Genomic DNA, 18,736 nt, shown 5'->3' with positions numbered 1-18,736 from the left:
GCTCTCTGACCTTCTCATAGACAACAAGTATCCTTACACGATCAAGACTCAGAAACGTAGCAAGTTGATCGGTAAAATAGTCGATGTGACATCAGCGGTTTAACCGTAATTTTACAAAGCTATGAGAATACTTTTTGTGTGCAAAGAAAACAAAAATAATGACTTTAACAGTTTGTTTTCTCCGCATCACCCTATAGCAGCATTTTGGAGATTCTCACATACATAAACAGCGTATCCGCGTACATTCATTGTTTACGTTTTTTACACTTTGATCTGAACGTAAACAATGTTTTCTTTGTGCACAAAATTTATTCTCGTAGCTTCGTAAAATTACAGTTAAACCGCTGATGTCACATGGATTGTTTTAACAATGTCCTTGCTACGTTTGATCGTCTTGATCGTGTAAGGATCCTTGATGTCTATGGGAGGGTCAGAGAGCTCTTTCATCAAAAATATCTTAATTTATGTTCTGAAGATGAACGGAAGGTCTTATGAGATTGGAGAGTGAGTTATTAATGACAGAATTTTCATTTTTGGTGAACTATCCCTTTAACACTTGCCAAGCTCCCAAATGCAAGTGAAAACTGGCTTTGGTGAATAAAGTTATTCAGTGTTAAGAAACCAGCATAATTCATGGTTTCATTCAAAGTGAATAACCTTCAAATTCCTGATGATGTGATTAATGTATGTGATTCAATTGTCTTATCTATATCGTACAAATTATTTGGTAACACTTGAATTGAAGTGTTTTTGTATAATGCATTATAAAAGTATTAATAATGTAGATTGTAATGCATTATTTCATAAATGTTTGCAAACTGGATTGTTATATTTAAATATGTCGTGTGTTTTAATCCATTATACTTTCTAAAGATGTAACAATAAATAGATGTGTGTTTTTATTATGTACACAATTATAATGTATTTATGAAATCATATCATGCAATCAGGTGAGATGAGATCATATATGGTGCATCACAAAACATAATTAATGCATTAATGCTACTATTATAATGCATGATATTTAAAGGCTGTAAGTGTTACCAAATATTTTAAAACCAATGTTTAGAAAACAAAAGCTGCAGTTATTAAAAAAAATCCATGGCTGGTGAGAAATATAAATTTCACAATATCGGTGTTTTAATGTATTTTTAACCCATAAATGCAGCTTTGGTGAGCATTAGAGACTTTTTCAAAAACACTTTTGACAAGTACTTCTATCAATCAAACTGGCATTGCAAGGCGAGGCAAATACTGAATATTGGACCCTGGATGTAAAGTAATTTTCTGGGTAGGCTGTTGTGTGCTGTCACTCATGTGCTTTGACGACCACAGCTGTCGTGGTGTACGAGAAGGGGCTCAGAAGAAGAGCCAGAGTGTAATGACGATGCCCTTCGGCATGAGCCTCAAACACCACCTGCAAAAAACCACCAAAGAACCACTGAGAAACAAATCTTATGTGGAATATATAAATGTCTTTACATATGTGTATCTGTCAGTGTCTGTATGCTCAGTATGTCTGTGCATGTATGCATGTGTTGCCCTTGAATGCTCTGTCCTCTTATCTAAAACTGTCCATTACTGTGTGTCTATAGAAAACAAGATATAGGATCTTAAATATTTACCTCCCCACAGTTAATATAGCTTTTGGTTCACATCCAAGACAATCATTCAGGGTATTGATATACACATATTTGCTGCAAAAACGGGCTTATGCCAATCTAGTAGGTGGGTGTTATAAATACTACTAATAATACTACTAATAAAAAGTAGTCCCAATAATAAGGGGGCTATGTGCATTGTTGTGGTTTAGGTGCCTTGATAGCAACAATGACCCATCACTTAGCAACCAGTAAATGTTCATGAATGTAGAAGTGTCATCAAAGTATTGCTTACATCGGCCACCTGGTGAAAAGGTGTACGACCTTCCACCTTCCAGTAGGCTTTAGTGTCGAACTCCACCCGATACACGCCAGGAGTGAACTCCTCCTCGGTGATCAAGTTGTGCACCTCTCCCATCATGTCCACTTTCCTGTGTGAGAGGAAGAGCTCATTACTGATAAAGACAGTGACAGGAAAGAAGAAATGTGACCATGTGACTAAAATGACAACATGCAGAATAGAGAACAGAGCTGTTTGCCCTACAAAGCCAAAACCACAGTAAAAGAAACGGTGTGTGTGTGTGTGTGTGTGTATATATATATATATATATATATATATATATATATATATATATATATATATATATATATATATTTATTAGTGTTGGACAACGATTAAATTTTTTCAGTTGCGATTAATTGCATGATTGTTTTGATCATTTGACCCCCAAATCCTGGTTCGTCTACTAGTGTGACCATTCCGTTTAACAGTCCCTGGCTTGGTTGGAAGAGGTGGGCCATAGTACGGTTCCGTTATGTATAGAGGAGTGAGTGTGAGCGCTAACCGCGCCGGAAACCAGATCTTCTGATATGTGCTGCATGATTGCATGAATATTTATGAACTGCAAAAGCGATAGATCTGTAAAGTAATATATTGTGAGAGGGACTTGTGTTACCGCATCCCATACGACTCTAAATAATAAACCATAAAGTTATCAAAACAATGCACTCTACTGTGTTGAGCGAGAAAGCTTCTCTGTTGTCTTTACGTCCTATCGGAAACTTCCTATTTTCCATTTATGAAGTCATGATTATGAGCTCGTTGCATTCTTTTCTGTAAAAAATAACAGCGGACAGTGGTTTGTGAATGCTGATGCTTAACCTAAATAATTTGATCGGGAGCCTCCCCTCCTGGGACCCATGATTTGTCTGTATGTGTATTCAGAGCCAGTGAGCAACGGACTTTCATAATAATAATAAAAAAATAAATAAATGCGTTAACTTGCCCAGTCCTAATACATATGTGTTTACACACACACACACACACACACACACACACATATATATGAACTAAATCATTATAGTTCTTGTTCATATTTTTTTGATTTTATTTTTTATTATTTTTTATTTTCTGTAATATATATATATATATATATATATATATATATATATATATATATATATATGTGTGTGTGTGTGTCATTTATTATTACTACTATTATTATTATTGATTGATTGATTGCAGTCTTTGTTTTTAGATTTTATATAACAATACTAACCCCATTATAAATTTAACTTACCCTTTTTTTTTTTTTTTTTTTTTTTAATGGGACCGAAACCATTATCCCCTTTTAACAGCTCAGTTGAAGCATCAGGTTAATATTTTACTTCATTGACGTAAAATCCTTCATGAACTGTTTTTAACATTACTTTCCCAAAGACCCTGGGTAAAATGAATAAATCAACAAAAATGCAATCATTGAGGTCAAATTGAGCCCAAACAGAATGAACATTAATACAGAATTCCTATGGGTTGCCAACTGGGTTCTAATTAGGTCTGATGAAAAATCTGACATGTAATTAATGTTATTAATATTATTATATATTTGCATCAAAAGTTCTTATAAAGCATGAGGGCTAGTGTGATCGTACCCACTGGCGATCTTTTCCCATGTCCCTCCTTGATCTTGGCGATAGACATCCAGAGCTATATTTCCAGCAGGAGTCCCCTTCACAGCATCCAGGATCTTTACTGTCAGAGGGCAGAGAACATCTGAGCCACCATGAAAACCCTGGAACACAACCAATGTGCATAGAAATGCTCCTAAGTTTTATTTAGTCTGAACATGTGCTTAGTCTTTCTGTATCTCATTTAGGTCTGGAAATAAAACCTTGTGCTTGGGATGATCTTATCTTTAGATTAATGGCTTTGCTGTATTCCTAGGGAGTTTCTTTTGGATAAAAGCATCTCCTAAAGTCAAATAATGGAAGCAGTTGTATCAGCTCTGAGCCGTTTGTTAGGTCAGTGACCGCCTGGACGTACAGCTGTGTATAAGTGTCTTTTCCCAGAACAGAGTTTACTGCAGCACTTTGTAGTACGGCAGAACGCAGATAACATTGCGACCTGTATGTTAGCCTGTCCAACATCTGAAAGTATCTTGTCTCACCCAGAAGGGGCCAATTTAGGATACATTTTATGTTTCATATACATTTCATAGGTTTTGTGGCACTGCCAAGTTAAATATACCTAAAAGGGGCTGTAAAAGATTTATTATGATTTAATTATTATGAATAAATAGTAAATTCAATTTACACAGAACTCTCTGTAAGATATTATTCACGACATTACACAATTGCACTTGCTCTTAGCCTTGAATGGGTCACTTTAACGGAACTGAATGCCAAATTCATTGCTTTTGAAAATAAGTAAGTTCCTGTCATCATATAGCTCTAATCTATACAACAAGCAATTGAACTTACCACTGGTGCAGATCTACAGTATGCAAAGAGAGATGCAAGAAGCACACAAATCACTGCTTTAGCCATGTTAGAACAAAACTGCATGAGATAAAATCCCAAAATGCCCTTTATACAGCTGCCGACCCTGTCATCAGGTGACTCGAGGGGGTATCTGTGGTGCCCTGTTGACAGAGTAAATAAACAGGGGAATCAGTAACTTCATACAATTTGGTTTATCCAGTGGAAATAATCAAGGGCATTTGCTATTAAATAACCCTCCTGTCTTTGGAATTTGTGCTTTTTATGATTGTTAATTCCCAAAGTCCCTCCGTTCTTTGAGAGATCTGCTTTATTGCTTGTTTACTTTCTGAGGACCTTAGTTCAGGCTCACTGGTGAAATGTTTCTTGGCAGCACATATTTGAGGGTCTGAGCTGTTATTGACAGTTCAAAGAAAAGTGTACAGTTATCCCTTGAGAGGCGGGTACACGCTTGTTTTTCACATATTTTCATGTGCTAATTGTATTGCTAAAGGCATTGAATCCCTAAGCGGAGAACAGGAGAATAATTTTCTTGCGAATGGATTCTTATCAATTCATAACAGGACCATGGGTGGGTCATACAGAAGTTGTTCAGTCTCATTTTAGTTTCTGTCTTTTAAATAAAACATACATTATTTAGGCACAGTAACATATACAGGAAAAGGTGTCCTATGATAATTAATTTATTTACTACCCACTTCCTCTCCGATCTTACATGAATGGCTGTAAACAGGTATATGGCGATTTTATAAAGAGAAAGAATGATTGAAGAGAAAAATAATTTTGTTGTAAGAATGCAATTTTTTTTGACCAAAACTACATTTTGCTAAGTACTTAAACAATTGCAGATAAAAATCTTATAACTTGCGTTAGAATAAATTGTAGATTCTCAAGCAAAATGTGATTAATTTTTGTGTGTGTGTATATATATATAGACAAAAGGTGAGTGCACCCAGCAACTGTGCGACCTCATTTCTAAGATGCATAGCCTATATTATGAGAATATTCCAACTTGACATAAGATCATGATGCTTTTTTCAGTCTCACAGGTTTGAACATGACTAGGAAATTGCCCCCCCCCCCCCCCAAAAAAAATCACTATTACAGTGATTGTCAGCATCCATCTTGAATTGGGCAAAGCGTGGGAATATGACTCCTTGTATTAGTTTTAAATCACATAAGTGACAAAATTTTAAGTTTGCTGAAAAGATTCATTTGAGCTGTCATTCTCATTCTTCGGCTCATACCCTGTGGCGTGAGGACTCTGTTGAAAGCTAGTTGCAAATTTATGACTGCTTTCAAAAACTGCTGGTAAGGCAGGTTTCGGCAAGTAGCATGAAAGGAGAAAATGTGGGGTTTTTTTCTTCTTTTTTAACTGCTCTTCAGGGTTAACAAGAAAATTGTCAAGCTGACAGCACGACTCAAAGCAGTAACAAATGAAAAACAAGACTCTGCAGAATGGAGTGTTAAAGGAGTTTATTATTACTGTCAAAAATCCCCATTATTAAAGATTTTCAGTAAGGCAGAATAAATCACCACTGGCTAATCACCAAAACGATCAGTATGTAATTAAACAAGAAACCAGATAAGTTTGTACAAAAATACATTTTTGATTTTTTTTTTATAAAAAGAATAATTTTTCACAAGCATTATATAACATGTTTTGTTTAATTTTGCAATAAGTTTGAGCATTGCTATTTTATTGACGGTAAAAATAGAAAAATAACAAGAAAGGGTCATGAGAACGGCAAGAGGATGGGATCAAGTCAGATTTACACTCTCATATCCTGGGTCAGCACCTGGCACACACATTTTACTTGGATTTCTTATTTTTCCAATGCTTATTTTACAGTTTCATGCCACAGACCTTCTTCATCTGCAACACTTAGCTCACACACATAGCGTTCTTTACTGATCATTGTCCCTCAAACGATTCCTCTTTCAGCTGTCAGATCATCTGGAGACATGCGCATCTCTCAATGTGAATGCAGATGAACCTTAAGGCCAGATTACCCGGATGGTGTCTGCATAGACACATACTTCTTTCTGACTGAATGAACAGTTCAAGATAACTTTTAGCAAAGGACATTATTGACAATTAGTAACTTCTGCTGAAGAAAAAGCAGCTGGATTTTCAAGTTGTATTTCACAAGCATGCTCTTTACTTTTTCTTGACATTCTTTGAGAGATAAGAAGCATTTTGCTTCAGGGTTAAACGTCTTTTGATCTAAGTTTATGATCTTATCTGTTCAGAATTAATAATAATAATAATAATGATAAAAAAAGATTATTTTCTTTTGAGTCACTTTGTTCTTGTCATGCATTGATTTCTTTTGACTCACAGACACTGACTGTGCCTTGGGAAGTTGTCTTTTATGCAGACATCAACTAAAACGGAAATTAATGAGTGATTAACTTGATGTTTTTCATAGCAACAGCCACTCTTATGGAAATATACTGTACTTCTGATAAATTTTGATGCTAGCATGTTCACAAGTACAACTAATAAGCACAAAATATGTACTACATAAAAATATTGGATGATCCATATATGATCCAATATGTTATCTATGTTCAAAAGGGTCAGTATGTTTTTTTTTTTGTAGGAATTTTTCTTTCTTCAGCAGCAATGCATTAAATTGATTAAAATGTATAGTAAACAGTTTTCATTGTTTTAAAAAATATATTTAAAAGAATTCTGTTCTTTTGAACTTTCCGTTCATCGAAGAATCCTGAAAAAACATTAATATCAACATTAATAAGAAATGTTTATTGATCATCAAATCGATATGTCCATCTGTATCTATCTATCCGTCCATCCGTCCGTCTATCTTTCTGTCCGTCCATCCATCCATCCATCCATCTATCTATCTATCTTCTTGGATCTTCTCATATTCATTTAAATGGCGCAGTGTCTTTAGCTTGAGGCTTCACTTCTTTAGTACCCAGTGACTCAGCTGGTGTCTTCCCTTTCTTTTGTTTGCCCAGTGCTGGAACATCAGCAAGTAAGGTTGGTGGTCTGCTGGTCGCCCCCTGCATTGGGTTCTCCTGAAAGTGTGTCTGCATTAGCAGTACGCCGCCAGGTGATCCGATGGGAGATGAGACAGGGCTAAATCCCAGCACAGTCTCATGTTGCTGTCCTTCCATCTGCAGCTGTATCGGCTGATTAGCAGCTACAGGGGCTCCATTAATCACATACATTGCTTGTTGTCCTCGGCTCAGAGTCGCATGTGAAATGTTTCCGCCTTGGAGGATCAAACCTTCCGTCCCAGGGTTCCCATTTATTACATACAAACCCTGATTGGGACTCTCAACAAAAACTGTGTTTGGTACTTGCTGCTCCACCAGGTAGTATAGAGGCTGCTGTTGCACAAAACACATCTCGCTTGCTTTGGCACCTGGAAGCGTGGCTGATTTATTAACCATCTCAACTTTGGTAACAGAGCTTTGCTGTACTTCTTGTGGAGGTGGGATGGTTTTGGTAACCTGGACGGTGTTAGTACTGATGGATCTCTCGGTTTTAAAGCTGGTTTCAACTGATTTGACTACTTGCTCAGTTTTGGAAGGGGGTACAGGAGGTTTCGGAGGATGGCATAGTTCCGCTAATGTAAGGAACTTTGACCCTAGGTTGTTGAGGAACTCCAGGTCACTGTCAGACTCAAGGAGGCTGCAACGACCAACAGAGCCAGCCGGGCTGCCTTGACCCTCATACTCATACAACACAAGACCATCTTTCAGAGGAGGGTTCACTGCAAGACAGCTTGCTTTCTGCAATAAAGAATCAAATGAAAATATGTTGTCATTTAATCAGCCTCATCTAATCGTCATTCTAAACCTGTATACCCCTTTTTTATTGAACACAAACTAAACATTTCTGAAGAACATCTTGCAGTCTCAAGAAGAAAAGAACAAAAGCTGTCACTGAGGAGATATATTTTAATCTTTGTAATCTTTTTACCCCATATTACTACAATGAAATCACATTTTGGTACATGAAGTGTACATATTAGTACCAAAATAGTACATATTTATAGTACAATAGTGGTAGCACTTTATTTTACAGTCCTGTTCCCCATGTACATACTACGTACTTATTATAGTAATCACAATAACTATGTAATTACTAGTTACTAACCCTGAACCTACCCCTAAACCTAACCCTACCCCATGTAGTTACCTTGTATTACCAGAACTTTCTTAGATAAATACACTGTAAGTGCACTATAAGTACATGGAAGTAGGCGTACTGTAAAATAAAGTGCAACCACAATAGTTCCTTTTTAAAAAAAGGGACCACCATTACAGCTTTTTTTTTTTTTTTTTTTTTTTTGAGAAATTGTGGCCACTTTTTTCATTCAATGTAATGATATTAAATGAGGCTGGGGTGTGCATTAAAAATGGCTTAGACTTACAAATTCATATGATAGATTTGTGTGATGAACAGACCACCATTAGTCAGTTTTCCATTACAGATTTGTGCAAAAGTTTTTTGATATGTGGATAAAACACATATTGTGAATTCACAGTGCTTCCATTAACCGGTTATGTGACTAAAACGTAGTGTTTACCTCTTGCGACAAGTCATGATGATAGATGTTGGAAGGTTTACATATATTGCAATTACTGCACAAGCCATTAATTTGAATCTAAGGAGGCGCATGCATGTTTTTTTGGTGAATTAGCACAGGGAGCCGCTTCTGGAACGCTTCTGAAATGTGTTCAGCGCAGCTGTTATAAACACACACACTGACTAGAGTGACCATGTTGGAGCCGTAATGCACCATGTATGTACGTGTGCAGTGTAAATAATAGGTTTTCCTAATAATGAAAGCTCTTTTTGATATAATCCTTTTTGAATTTCCTGAAAAAACACCTTAGGCGTGCGAGAAAAAAAAAAAACTTTTTGCGACATATCACTAAATTTACGTGTTTTTATTAGGTGTATTTTTAATTCTGGATTTCAAATTGTGTAATTTGAAGGTTAACCTGGCTATTTAAAGATAATCTTCCAGGCCAAAAAGGATCATTGATTCAGTGAGGTAAAATCAAGAACCATTTGTTAATGAATCATTCAGATTTAGTAAACTGAATCAGCTGATTCACTGAAAGAGGCTTGATTTTAAAAGAACAATTTGTTAAAAAAAAAACAATTGCGATTTCCATTTAAGTGCCAAGAAGAACTTGGACAGATGTTCATGAAATAACATTCGAAAATGTAATTTGTTCCTTACACAAAAGCTATTGTATTACTTCAGAAGTAGCATAAGTTGTATGGACTACTTTTATGGTGTTGATTTGTCTTTTAAAGCTTGGCCAAAATCCCCTTTTGTGCTCCACAGAAGAAAAGTCATGCTTAGTTTTTGTATGAACTTAAATATGAATAATTAATTTCATACCTGAGAGAAATATTCATTGAGAAAAGCATCTCCCACTGCCATATCCTGATAAATATCTTGTTTTTCATATGTGGGTGATGTAGAGTAGAGAGCACTGTTGCGATGGTTGGCTGTTGAAGAGGTGTTTTGCCGAGACAAAAACCTTTTGCTGTCAGTTTCGGTAAACCCTTTGTTTATTTCCTGGTTGAATGTTCTGCTTTCATTAGTGACACTTGCCTGAAAGGGCATTGATGAGACATTGTTGGATACATAGTTGGAAATTGTTCCATCCGGGAACAGTTGTTTTTGGTCTATTGTATTAACAGGACTGCTGAGAAGAGGAACCTCCTACAGAATACAAAATCATGTTGTACATGTTGTCAAATCGAATTGTGTTTTATGACATAACACCAAGTTTGAATTTTAATTTTGCATCTGAATAAATTTTACCTTGTCCTCTCCTATGCCTTCAGTGTGATATGCAATGAGAGATTCTTTGGTGTAAAAGGGCAAATCTGTGAATTCCTTCACAGTCCCACACTGGCAGAAGATCAGGAGGAAAGGTGCCACTGAAAATGCAATGAATAAAGAGTTTTCTATGAGCTATAAGGATGTCAAGCTGTATGAATGTGTTGAACACATGAGTAACTTACACAAGAGCAAAGCTGCACCACTGAGGAACAAGCCAATGGCTGGTATTCCTATTTTGAATGGTAAGCCACGCTGTGCAGCCAGTCTCGGCCCACATGAGCCTTTTTTCTCACATTTACAAACTTCTACCTCAAAGTTTTGGTTGTCTGGACAGGACAGACCCTGAGCATCTGAGATCTTCATTGCAAGCTTGTACATGCCTGGCCACAAAGCCTCCAGTGCATGAAAGCTTACTGTTGTTCCTATAAATAAGAGAGATTCGCACTCTAGTAATTCAAATACATTGCACTTGAGTGGTAGTTGTGTTTTTAAGTGTATAAACCCGCTTTGTTTTTACCGTTTATAGGCACCATCTCCCATTTTCCAACACTTTCCTCTTCTATCAGAACAAATTGATAAGGTGCTCCATTTGGATCGGCATCCCCGTCGAAAGCCGTGATATTTACCACTTTATTATTATCACAAGTTTGATGATAGGTGCTGGTCAGTGCTGGGCAGTGATCATTTGAGTCCTCCACCTTTAATGCTATTGTCCCAGTTGCTGTCTTAGATGGCACATCTAGAAAAGAAAAGAAAAAGATATCAAGATTTTAATGGAAAATGTAGATCTATACCTAACCTAATTATAAATTGAAAATAGCAATATTTAGATAATAATTAACATTAAGCCTACATATTTACAGCATATTATTATTTCATTTGGGTATTTACCATTCCTAATTGCACGAAAATTACCCATCCAGAAAAAATAAATAAATAAATAAATAAATAATAATAATAATAATAATAATAATAATATATATATATATATATATATATATATATATATATATATATATACATATATATATATATACATATATATACATATATATATATATACATATATATATATATATATATATATACATATATATATATATATATATATATACATATATATATATATATATATACATATATATATATATATACATATATATATATATATATATATACATATATATATATATATATATACATATATATATATATATATATATAATATATATATATATATATATATATATATATATATATATATATATATATATATATATATATATATATATATATATATATATATTAGGGGTGTAACGATACGCGTATTCGTATTGAACCGTTCGGTACGACGCTTTCGGTTCGGTACGCGGTACGCATTATGTATACCGAACGGTTCGTTGGAGTATTTAATTATATTTGAAAAAAAAAAAAAAAAAGAGAGAGAGAGAAATATAATGATATGCGTTCAACAAGGTAGCCCAATAACCCAAACAACGTAACAGGCAACGCCCCTGACACTCCCGAAGAAGAAAAAAACACCATCTTATATGTTTATGTTAGGCTACTCAGCAGGCGCTCGCTCACTCAGTACGCGCTGAAGGCTCGTTGCAAAATAGCCAATGCGTTTAACAGACTAGAAATGAGAAGATCCTCCAATAACCAACAGGTCTGGTGTTTGGGTGCACTTTGGATTCCCTTTAAGCTATAATGGTGATGGCAAGAGAGTGGTTTCCTTTCCAAAGCGCTTGGGCAGAAGCGCTCATGAGGCGTCTGTCTTTGCTAAGCAACAATGACGTGCTCTCTCCATGAGACGCGGAAATTTCAGCGAAGGATAAATGGATTTGCAGCTCTAAAAATCGCTTGCAGTAGCTCTGCTACTAAATTTATTTCAAAATTGCAATCCATATACAACTATGATCAGCTGATCCATCATCTTGGCTGAGCTCTCAACGTTGTTACGGGAAAGGATGAAGCTGATTGGTTGGTTCTTGTCACATGATCCGCGGTGCGCTTGCGGCATTCTGAAAAGTTGAGATGTTTTTTACATTTTGCTGTATCTAAAACGTATCGAACCGAACCGAACCGAACCGTGACATCAGTGTATCGTATCGAACCGAACCGTGAATTTTGTGAACCGTTACACCCCTAATATATATATATATATATATATATATATATATATATATATATATATATATATATATATATATATATATATATATATATATATATATATATATATATATATATATATATGCAGTACTTACAAAATGCCCAATTAAGGACTGTCAGTCCAAAATCTTTTGAAAGACATTCAAAAGAAGTTTAACAAGTTTAAGTAGTTGCTCTCTGTTTTTTTCATACTAAATGTTTGGCTGTCTGACAAATATTGGAGTTCATTATTCAATTCGTCTTAGTGGAAAAAATAAACAAAAATGGCACAAAATCCTGATGCTTGCCTTGAGTCATGCAGATAATCTTCGCAAAGTAGGTTCCATTGACCAAAAACTTTGATTCTCGATCAGGAGCCTTTGTCAGTTTAATCTCAGCAGTTTCCTCATCAATGCTTAGCCAGTTATCAGGATCATGACCTTTAGCATACCTGGATGTTCAATTAATGATGAAAACAATGACATAAATTTAACTGATCAAAGATTATTAGGCATCTGTATAAACAAGCATAATGAAATCAATAAACTGTATAAATTATAGCAATGATGAAAATCAACAATATAATTATTTACAAATAAAATCAATGAATATGATTTTATCTCTCTCTCTCTCTCTCTCTCTCTCTCTCTCTCTCTCTCTCTCTCTCTCTCTCTCTATATATATATATATATATATATATATATATATATATAAGAATTAATATGATTCATAATCCAAGGTAACCATACATTTCCTTGAAAACCTGATCAAAGCTCACCTCACATTTTCAGCTGGTTCTCCAGTGTCGCCATCCAAAGCAGGATATGTTCCCAGCACTATTGGGAAATCTTCATCATCTGGATCTTCTGACACTGGGAAGTCTTTCACAGAAGGTGAGAAGCTAGGACCGTCGGGTAGGTTGTTTACACTGATCTTAACTGGGTAACCTTTCCCAGATGGTTTTTTATCAGGCTCAGATCCAGGTTTGCCAGATGGTTTAGTACCAGGTTTTGTTCCAGGCTTGACACCAGGTGAGGGGCCAGGCTTGGCTCCAGGCTTAACTCCAGGCTTAACTCCAGGCTTGCCATCAGGTTTAAGCCCAACGCCACCACCTGCATCCACTCCCAAATCCACTCCAGCACCCAGATCCAATCCAGCATCCAAATCCAGTCCAGCATCTACGTCCAATCCAGCATCCAAATCCAGTCCAGCATCCAAATCCAGTCCAGCATCCAGTCCAGCATCCAGCCCAGCATCCAGTCCTCCTCCCAAACCTAACCCTATTCCTAACCCTGTCCCCAAACCTGCTCCCGCCCCGCCCCCTCCTCCTAGGCCCGCGCCAGCCCCTAAATCCTTGTCCAGATTAACGTCCAGCTCTAGAGCACTTCCATTTATGAAAGGAGCTACATTTGAAATAACCAAACTGAGGTCCAATTCTTTTACCTTTTCAAAATCAACAGGCTTCGGAGAGGCAGATAGACATGGTAAAGGAAAAAAACAACATGATATAAATGAGATACATAAAAGTTATTTTAACGGGAGATATCAAAGAAGTGTCTTTGAGTCTATGACACATGAAGAAAATAAAAAAATCTTGTTTAAAATTATTTTTTTTTTAAAAATGTTCATACAATTTACTAGAAATGTTTCAATTTAATTACTTGAGTGAAAATATATATCAAGTAAAATTTTTAGATTTTCTCACACCTTCATTACATGTGAGAGTGTACATTTCAATCATTATTTAAGTTTTAAAAAGTTTTTAAATATAGTATGTAACCCCGGACCACAAAACTAGTCTTAAGTGTATTTTTTTTTTACAAATTTAGATTTATACATCATCAGAAGAAATCAAAGCTGAATGAATAACTTTTCAATTTATGTATGATTTGTTAGGATCAGACTATATTTAGCCGAAATACAACTATTTAAAAATCTGGAATCTGAGGGTGCAAAAATTTCAAAATAAAGAGAAAATCACCTGTAAAAATGTGCAAATGAAGTTCTTAGCAATGCATTTTACTGATCAAAAATGTTTTTACGATAGGAAATTTACAAAATATCTTCAGGGAACATGATTTTCACTTAATATCCTAATGATTTTTGGCATAAAAGAAAAATAAATTTTGACCCATACAAAGTTTTTGACTATTTCTAAAAATATACCCAAGCTATTTAAGACTGGTTTTGTGCTCCAGGGTCACATATTTGTTATTTTTATATTTAGATAGAAGTTCTCTTTCAAAGTAAAACATTTCTTTTTTTAAATCATGAATTATTAATTCATAAATATAATTGCATTTTTGGAAAATTATACTACATTACATTTTAAAACCAAAATAGGCATATTTAAATATAAATATTAATAAGACATGAGAAAATTGTATTATGTAATGTATATATATATATATATATATATATATATATATATATATATATATATATATATATATATATATTATATTTTATTTTTTATAAGAAATCAGAATAGATTACTTAAGATTTTCTATTCAAGAATTGCATTCCTAATGAGTTTTTTTCTTTTTATTTTCTTCATGATATCAGGACATTTTTTTTTTTTTTTTTACCATACTGACATTGAATTGAATTGCAATTGTTTTGGAAATAAATTAATAGAAAGGACATATGTGTGTCATTGACCCCTCAACAAATAATATTATGAAAGGTTTATGTCCATAATAAAGAAAAGCCACTTGCAGGTACCTTGACCAGTTTTAGGATTCCCTCATTGGTTTTAGGGTCTGTTTCAATTGAGAAGAGGTTGTCTTCATTTCCTTTTTGGATATCAAACACTGCCAGCCAGTTATCAGTGAATTCCAGATCCTTGTCCAGGGCTTTAATTCTCATGACAACCACATCAATCATACCTTCATCCACACTGCCTGAATACTAACAGAGATAAAGACGCCAACTGATAAATACGATTGATTTAATACATACATTTATGTTATTGAATAATCCTGCCATTCACAGCTTGCAGGCAATGGTATCTTAAGACATTACCTCTTCTTTCTCAAGAGTGGGAACATTGTCATTTATATCCAAAACATGAATTTGAACAGTCCCTGTTCCTGTGTTGCCAGACGGCGCTCCATTCATATCAACTCCCTGAACTATTAACGTATATGTGTCGTGTCTCTGTAAAAGACAGTTGGTTATGAATCTGGATTTAAATGTATCATGTTGCATGTTTCATGAACTTTCGAATGAAAATCAGTTACCTCTCGATCCAGGGTTTTCTCCTTCACATAGACTGTCCCAGTTGTTTTATCAATGGAGAACAAATGGCCAGATTCGGCTGGGGTTTGTCTTAATATACTGTATGCTATTTTGGAATTAAGAGTGTCCGGTTCATCGGCATCAGTAGCTCTTATTTGCACGACAGGTGTTCCTGTTGTTTCGCAAGCATAATGACAGAAAAATGTAACATTTTTATAAAGTATATAGAATGGGGGACTGTAAGATAAGGGTAACAATTTTAGAATCTTATTGGAGCAGAAACTAACTATTAAATATTATAATGTTATATTTTTTATTAATAAACATTTATCCTGTAGAACAGAGAATCTTGTGAGAACTTAAGGAAGTTGGGAAACATAAAGACAGTATGGTAATAAATGCAACCCACCAATCTTGCTGCTTTCCCTCACAGATCCCTTCTGTAATCTGAATATTGGTGAGTTATCATTCTGATCCTCAACTTTGATCTTCAGCTCAATGTTTTCTTCCGCTATTGATCCGTTACGAAATGTCGCTATGCCAGTCAGCTACATAAGAACAAAAATGATATGCGTGTATCAAGGTCTCTTAATTTAGACATTATATCAATAATCATCTCATTTATATGTCTGTAATGAATAATCCAAAGGTGGAGCGCAACTCACATTGTATAAGGATGTTTTCTCTCTGTCTAGCAGGCTGGTGACCCTAACATAGCCATTTTCTGGATTGATAACAAACAAGTTATAAGGTGCCTTGTCAGCGCCGTGACCTCTTAGTCCATATTCCACCATCTGCCAGTTAATATCTTTATCAGATCGGATCTGAAAAAAAAGCAAAAAACAATATTGAGAATGCTTGTGAATACTGAGTATTTAAACGCGCTAATGCAAATTTACATTATGCAAATATAAAGCAAAAAATAGGTGGCAGCCAGTCGATGTGAGGTTCAAGTCTTAAGCATTTCAAAATATGCAGATTGTGGTGTTTTATGTTGGATTTATGTCTAAATTTCTTTTACATATATATATAGTAGGTAGGGCAGCTTATGAAACAGGTGAAAAGGTGAAGCTTTAAAAACCAGTAGATCCAGATCTCAAGTTTTTCAGATGATAGCACAAACAAGAAAAGATTGACATTAGGACCACCCTGTTCAAGCATATCCAAAATATGTCTTTGGGTTATGTGCAGTGTGGGGTGGGGAGTGGGGGATGTGGGAGCTGTAAAATGCTTACCTTCGCCACAAACTCCTCTTTTGTGTAGTCAATATTCTCATAAAGTCTTGTTGGTGGAAGAATCCACTCTCGTTTCCTTCGATTAGATCTGCTGTTGGCTCTCGCTGCCTAAAGAATTAGATTTTATTAAATTTTTTTCAGAATCCAGATCCATAATTTAATTTAATTTTTTATTTTTTTATTGTCATCAAAAGGAAGATAACATACACTCAGAAAAAAGGCGCAAAGCTGTCACTGGGGTGGTAGACAAAAGTACATATTAGTTCCTAAAGTGTACATATTAGTACCTTTTGAGAGAGTGCCACCTTAGCGTAGAATTATCTAAATGCACTGTATATTAAATGTAAATGAAGATCTTTGAGATTTGTTCTTCTTACATTTGAATGACCTTTTCCCCAGTCACAGCGATTTTATCTACAGTGTCAACTGTTTATGTTTGGCAGCTGTTGATGGCTGATGAAAATAGATCCAAATGCTATTTTTCGAGTGAAGAAAAATGCTAACAATAATGGATTACTGTAACACTGGTGTACACCCTGTGAAAACAGTTCTTATGTATCCTTTTACATGCTTTCTCTCTATGATTGTAAATGCTTTTGGGAATTATTTATGGCCTGCCATCACGGCACTCCAGAGATGAGCACAGGAATGAATAGAATTGAAAAAGTCAGTGAAAATTGATCTGCTTGTCTAAAAACAACAGGTAGTGCAGCCCATTTAAGCTACACATTTAAATCTAAATTGTCCTTGTACTAACCAAACTATATACAGTATATATATATATATATATATATATATATATAATGTAAACCGTTCCTCTTTACTGTAAACTGACCTAGTACACATTTTTCCAAGTATATGCTGAGGTATATGCTGATGCTGTCATTAAGTGCAGGTTTAAACTTGAAGCTATGCTGCCCACAGGCGTTTTTCATATTAACAAATCGTAGATGCTTCTGTCTTCCAGTGGTTAAAATAGCAAAAGGCCTCAACAATTAGTGACTATTACAACACTCATTTTACTATTGTTACAGTGTTGTGGCTTGCTTTATAATATGCAAGGATATAACAATGTGAACACAAAATAATCAGATCAGACTGAATTGGTCAGACCAAATCTATCCATTCAACACTCTCACATTCAAAAGCTTTAAATAATAATAATAATAATAATAATTAATACAAATAAATAAAATAAATTGTTTCTGGTGAAGAAAACAAAATAGTATTAGGAGTTAATGTGATCAGAAACAACAAGTGTGCATAGTATGCATATTACCTGTAATTATTGCATTTGCTTAAATATGTGTGAAGAAACACAACTGGGCTGAATTTTCAGTTAAATATATGCAAAAACACTTGTTGGTTTGGTGTAACTTACCACAATCCTGCACAGCAGCAGGACCAAACATATTCGTCCAAGCCAAACGGGAGACATGAGAGCTGTAGGTCAGATGGAATCAGTCAGTCCTTGATTCTCGTATCTTCTCCTGTCCTCCTTCGGTCTCAGTCGTGACCTGTTGATCAGAGCTGTGCTTGTGTAGAGGGTTGGAAATGGGGGGCAGATTACTGATCACTTTTTGGGTGGGGCATCTGGAAAAACACTTTCTCTTGCACACACCCAGGCGTGAGAATTTTCTGCTGTGGAGGAGCCCCCTACCACCTCTCTCTCCACTCTCTGCTTTTATTCGCTCTTTGAATAAAGCAAGCACTAAATTAACATAGTCCAATTTCATTTAATATAAAGGAAGGCAATGCAACAGATTTAAACTGTACACTGAAAATATAGTGACTGTGACAGCTGTCTGTGAGATTGTGTAAGTGTGTTTTAACATGAAAACTATAGTGTTCCCAGCAAGGATTTAGACACTTAGACTTAAAA

At 35.2% G+C, this 18,736-nt stretch overlaps 2 protein-coding genes across 2 annotated transcripts; both read right to left on the bottom strand.

Moving 5' to 3' along the window:
- Positions 1–1,118: 1,118 nt before the first annotated feature.
- On the bottom strand, positions 1,119–4,504 carry LOC113121065 (transthyretin-like). The gene is made up of 4 exons (XM_026291294.1): positions 4,362–4,504; positions 3,534–3,673; positions 1,897–2,032; positions 1,119–1,417 (listed from the first exon to the last, which is right to left on the bottom strand). Exons 1-4 carry the CDS (start codon positions 4,443–4,445, stop codon positions 1,310–1,312), a joined length of 468 nt encoding a protein of 155 aa, XP_026147079.1. The 5' UTR covers positions 4,446–4,504; the 3' UTR covers positions 1,119–1,309.
- A 1,340-nt stretch (positions 4,505–5,844) lies between these two features.
- Positions 5,845–18,723, bottom strand: LOC113121063 (desmoglein-2). Its single transcript, XM_026291291.1, has 14 exons — positions 18,236–18,723; positions 16,855–16,962; positions 16,285–16,443; positions 16,029–16,167; positions 15,622–15,791; positions 15,404–15,538; positions 15,104–15,289; positions 13,158–13,840; positions 12,688–12,830; positions 10,743–10,964; positions 10,408–10,647; positions 10,205–10,323; positions 9,776–10,102; positions 5,845–8,147 (listed from the first exon to the last, which is right to left on the bottom strand). The coding sequence occupies exons 1-14, from the start codon at positions 18,290–18,292 to the stop codon at positions 7,275–7,277; spliced, it is 3,561 nt and encodes a 1,186-aa protein (XP_026147076.1). The 5' UTR covers positions 18,293–18,723; the 3' UTR covers positions 5,845–7,274.
- Positions 18,724–18,736: the final 13 nt, after the last annotated feature.

This window comes from Carassius auratus, chromosome 20 (assembly GCF_003368295.1).
Source record: "Carassius auratus strain Wakin chromosome 20, ASM336829v1, whole genome shotgun sequence".
Classification (NCBI taxonomy): Eukaryota; Metazoa; Chordata; class Actinopteri; order Cypriniformes; family Cyprinidae; genus Carassius; species Carassius auratus.
This window is presented reverse-complemented; position numbering and strand designations above follow the sequence as displayed.

Excerpts from the sequence above, each read along its gene's own strand:
- LOC113121063 (XM_026291291.1), bottom strand. The coding sequence starts at position 18,292 with ATGTCTCCCGTTTGGCTTGGACGAATATGTTTGGTCCTGCTGCTGTGC. Across the intron at positions 10,965-12,687 it reads GATTATCTGCATGACTCAAG|ATGTGCCATCTAAGACAGCA; the intron begins GCAAGCATCAGG and ends TTTCTTTTCTAG. Across the intron at positions 8,148-9,775 it reads TCAATGAATATTTCTCTCAG|AAAGCAAGCTGTCTTGCAGT; the intron begins GTATGAAATTAA and ends TCTTTATTGCAG.
- LOC113121065 (XM_026291294.1), bottom strand. The coding sequence starts at position 4,445 with ATGCAGTTTTGTTCTAACATGGCTAAAGCAGTGATTTGTGTGCTTCTT. Across the intron at positions 3,674-4,361 it reads ACTGTAGATCTGCACCAGTG|GGTTTTCATGGTGGCTCAGA; the intron begins GTAAGTTCAATT and ends GTTGTGTTCCAG. Across the intron at positions 2,033-3,533 it reads TGGGAAAAGATCGCCAGTGG|GAAAGTGGACATGATGGGAG; the intron begins GTACGATCACAC and ends CCTCTCACACAG.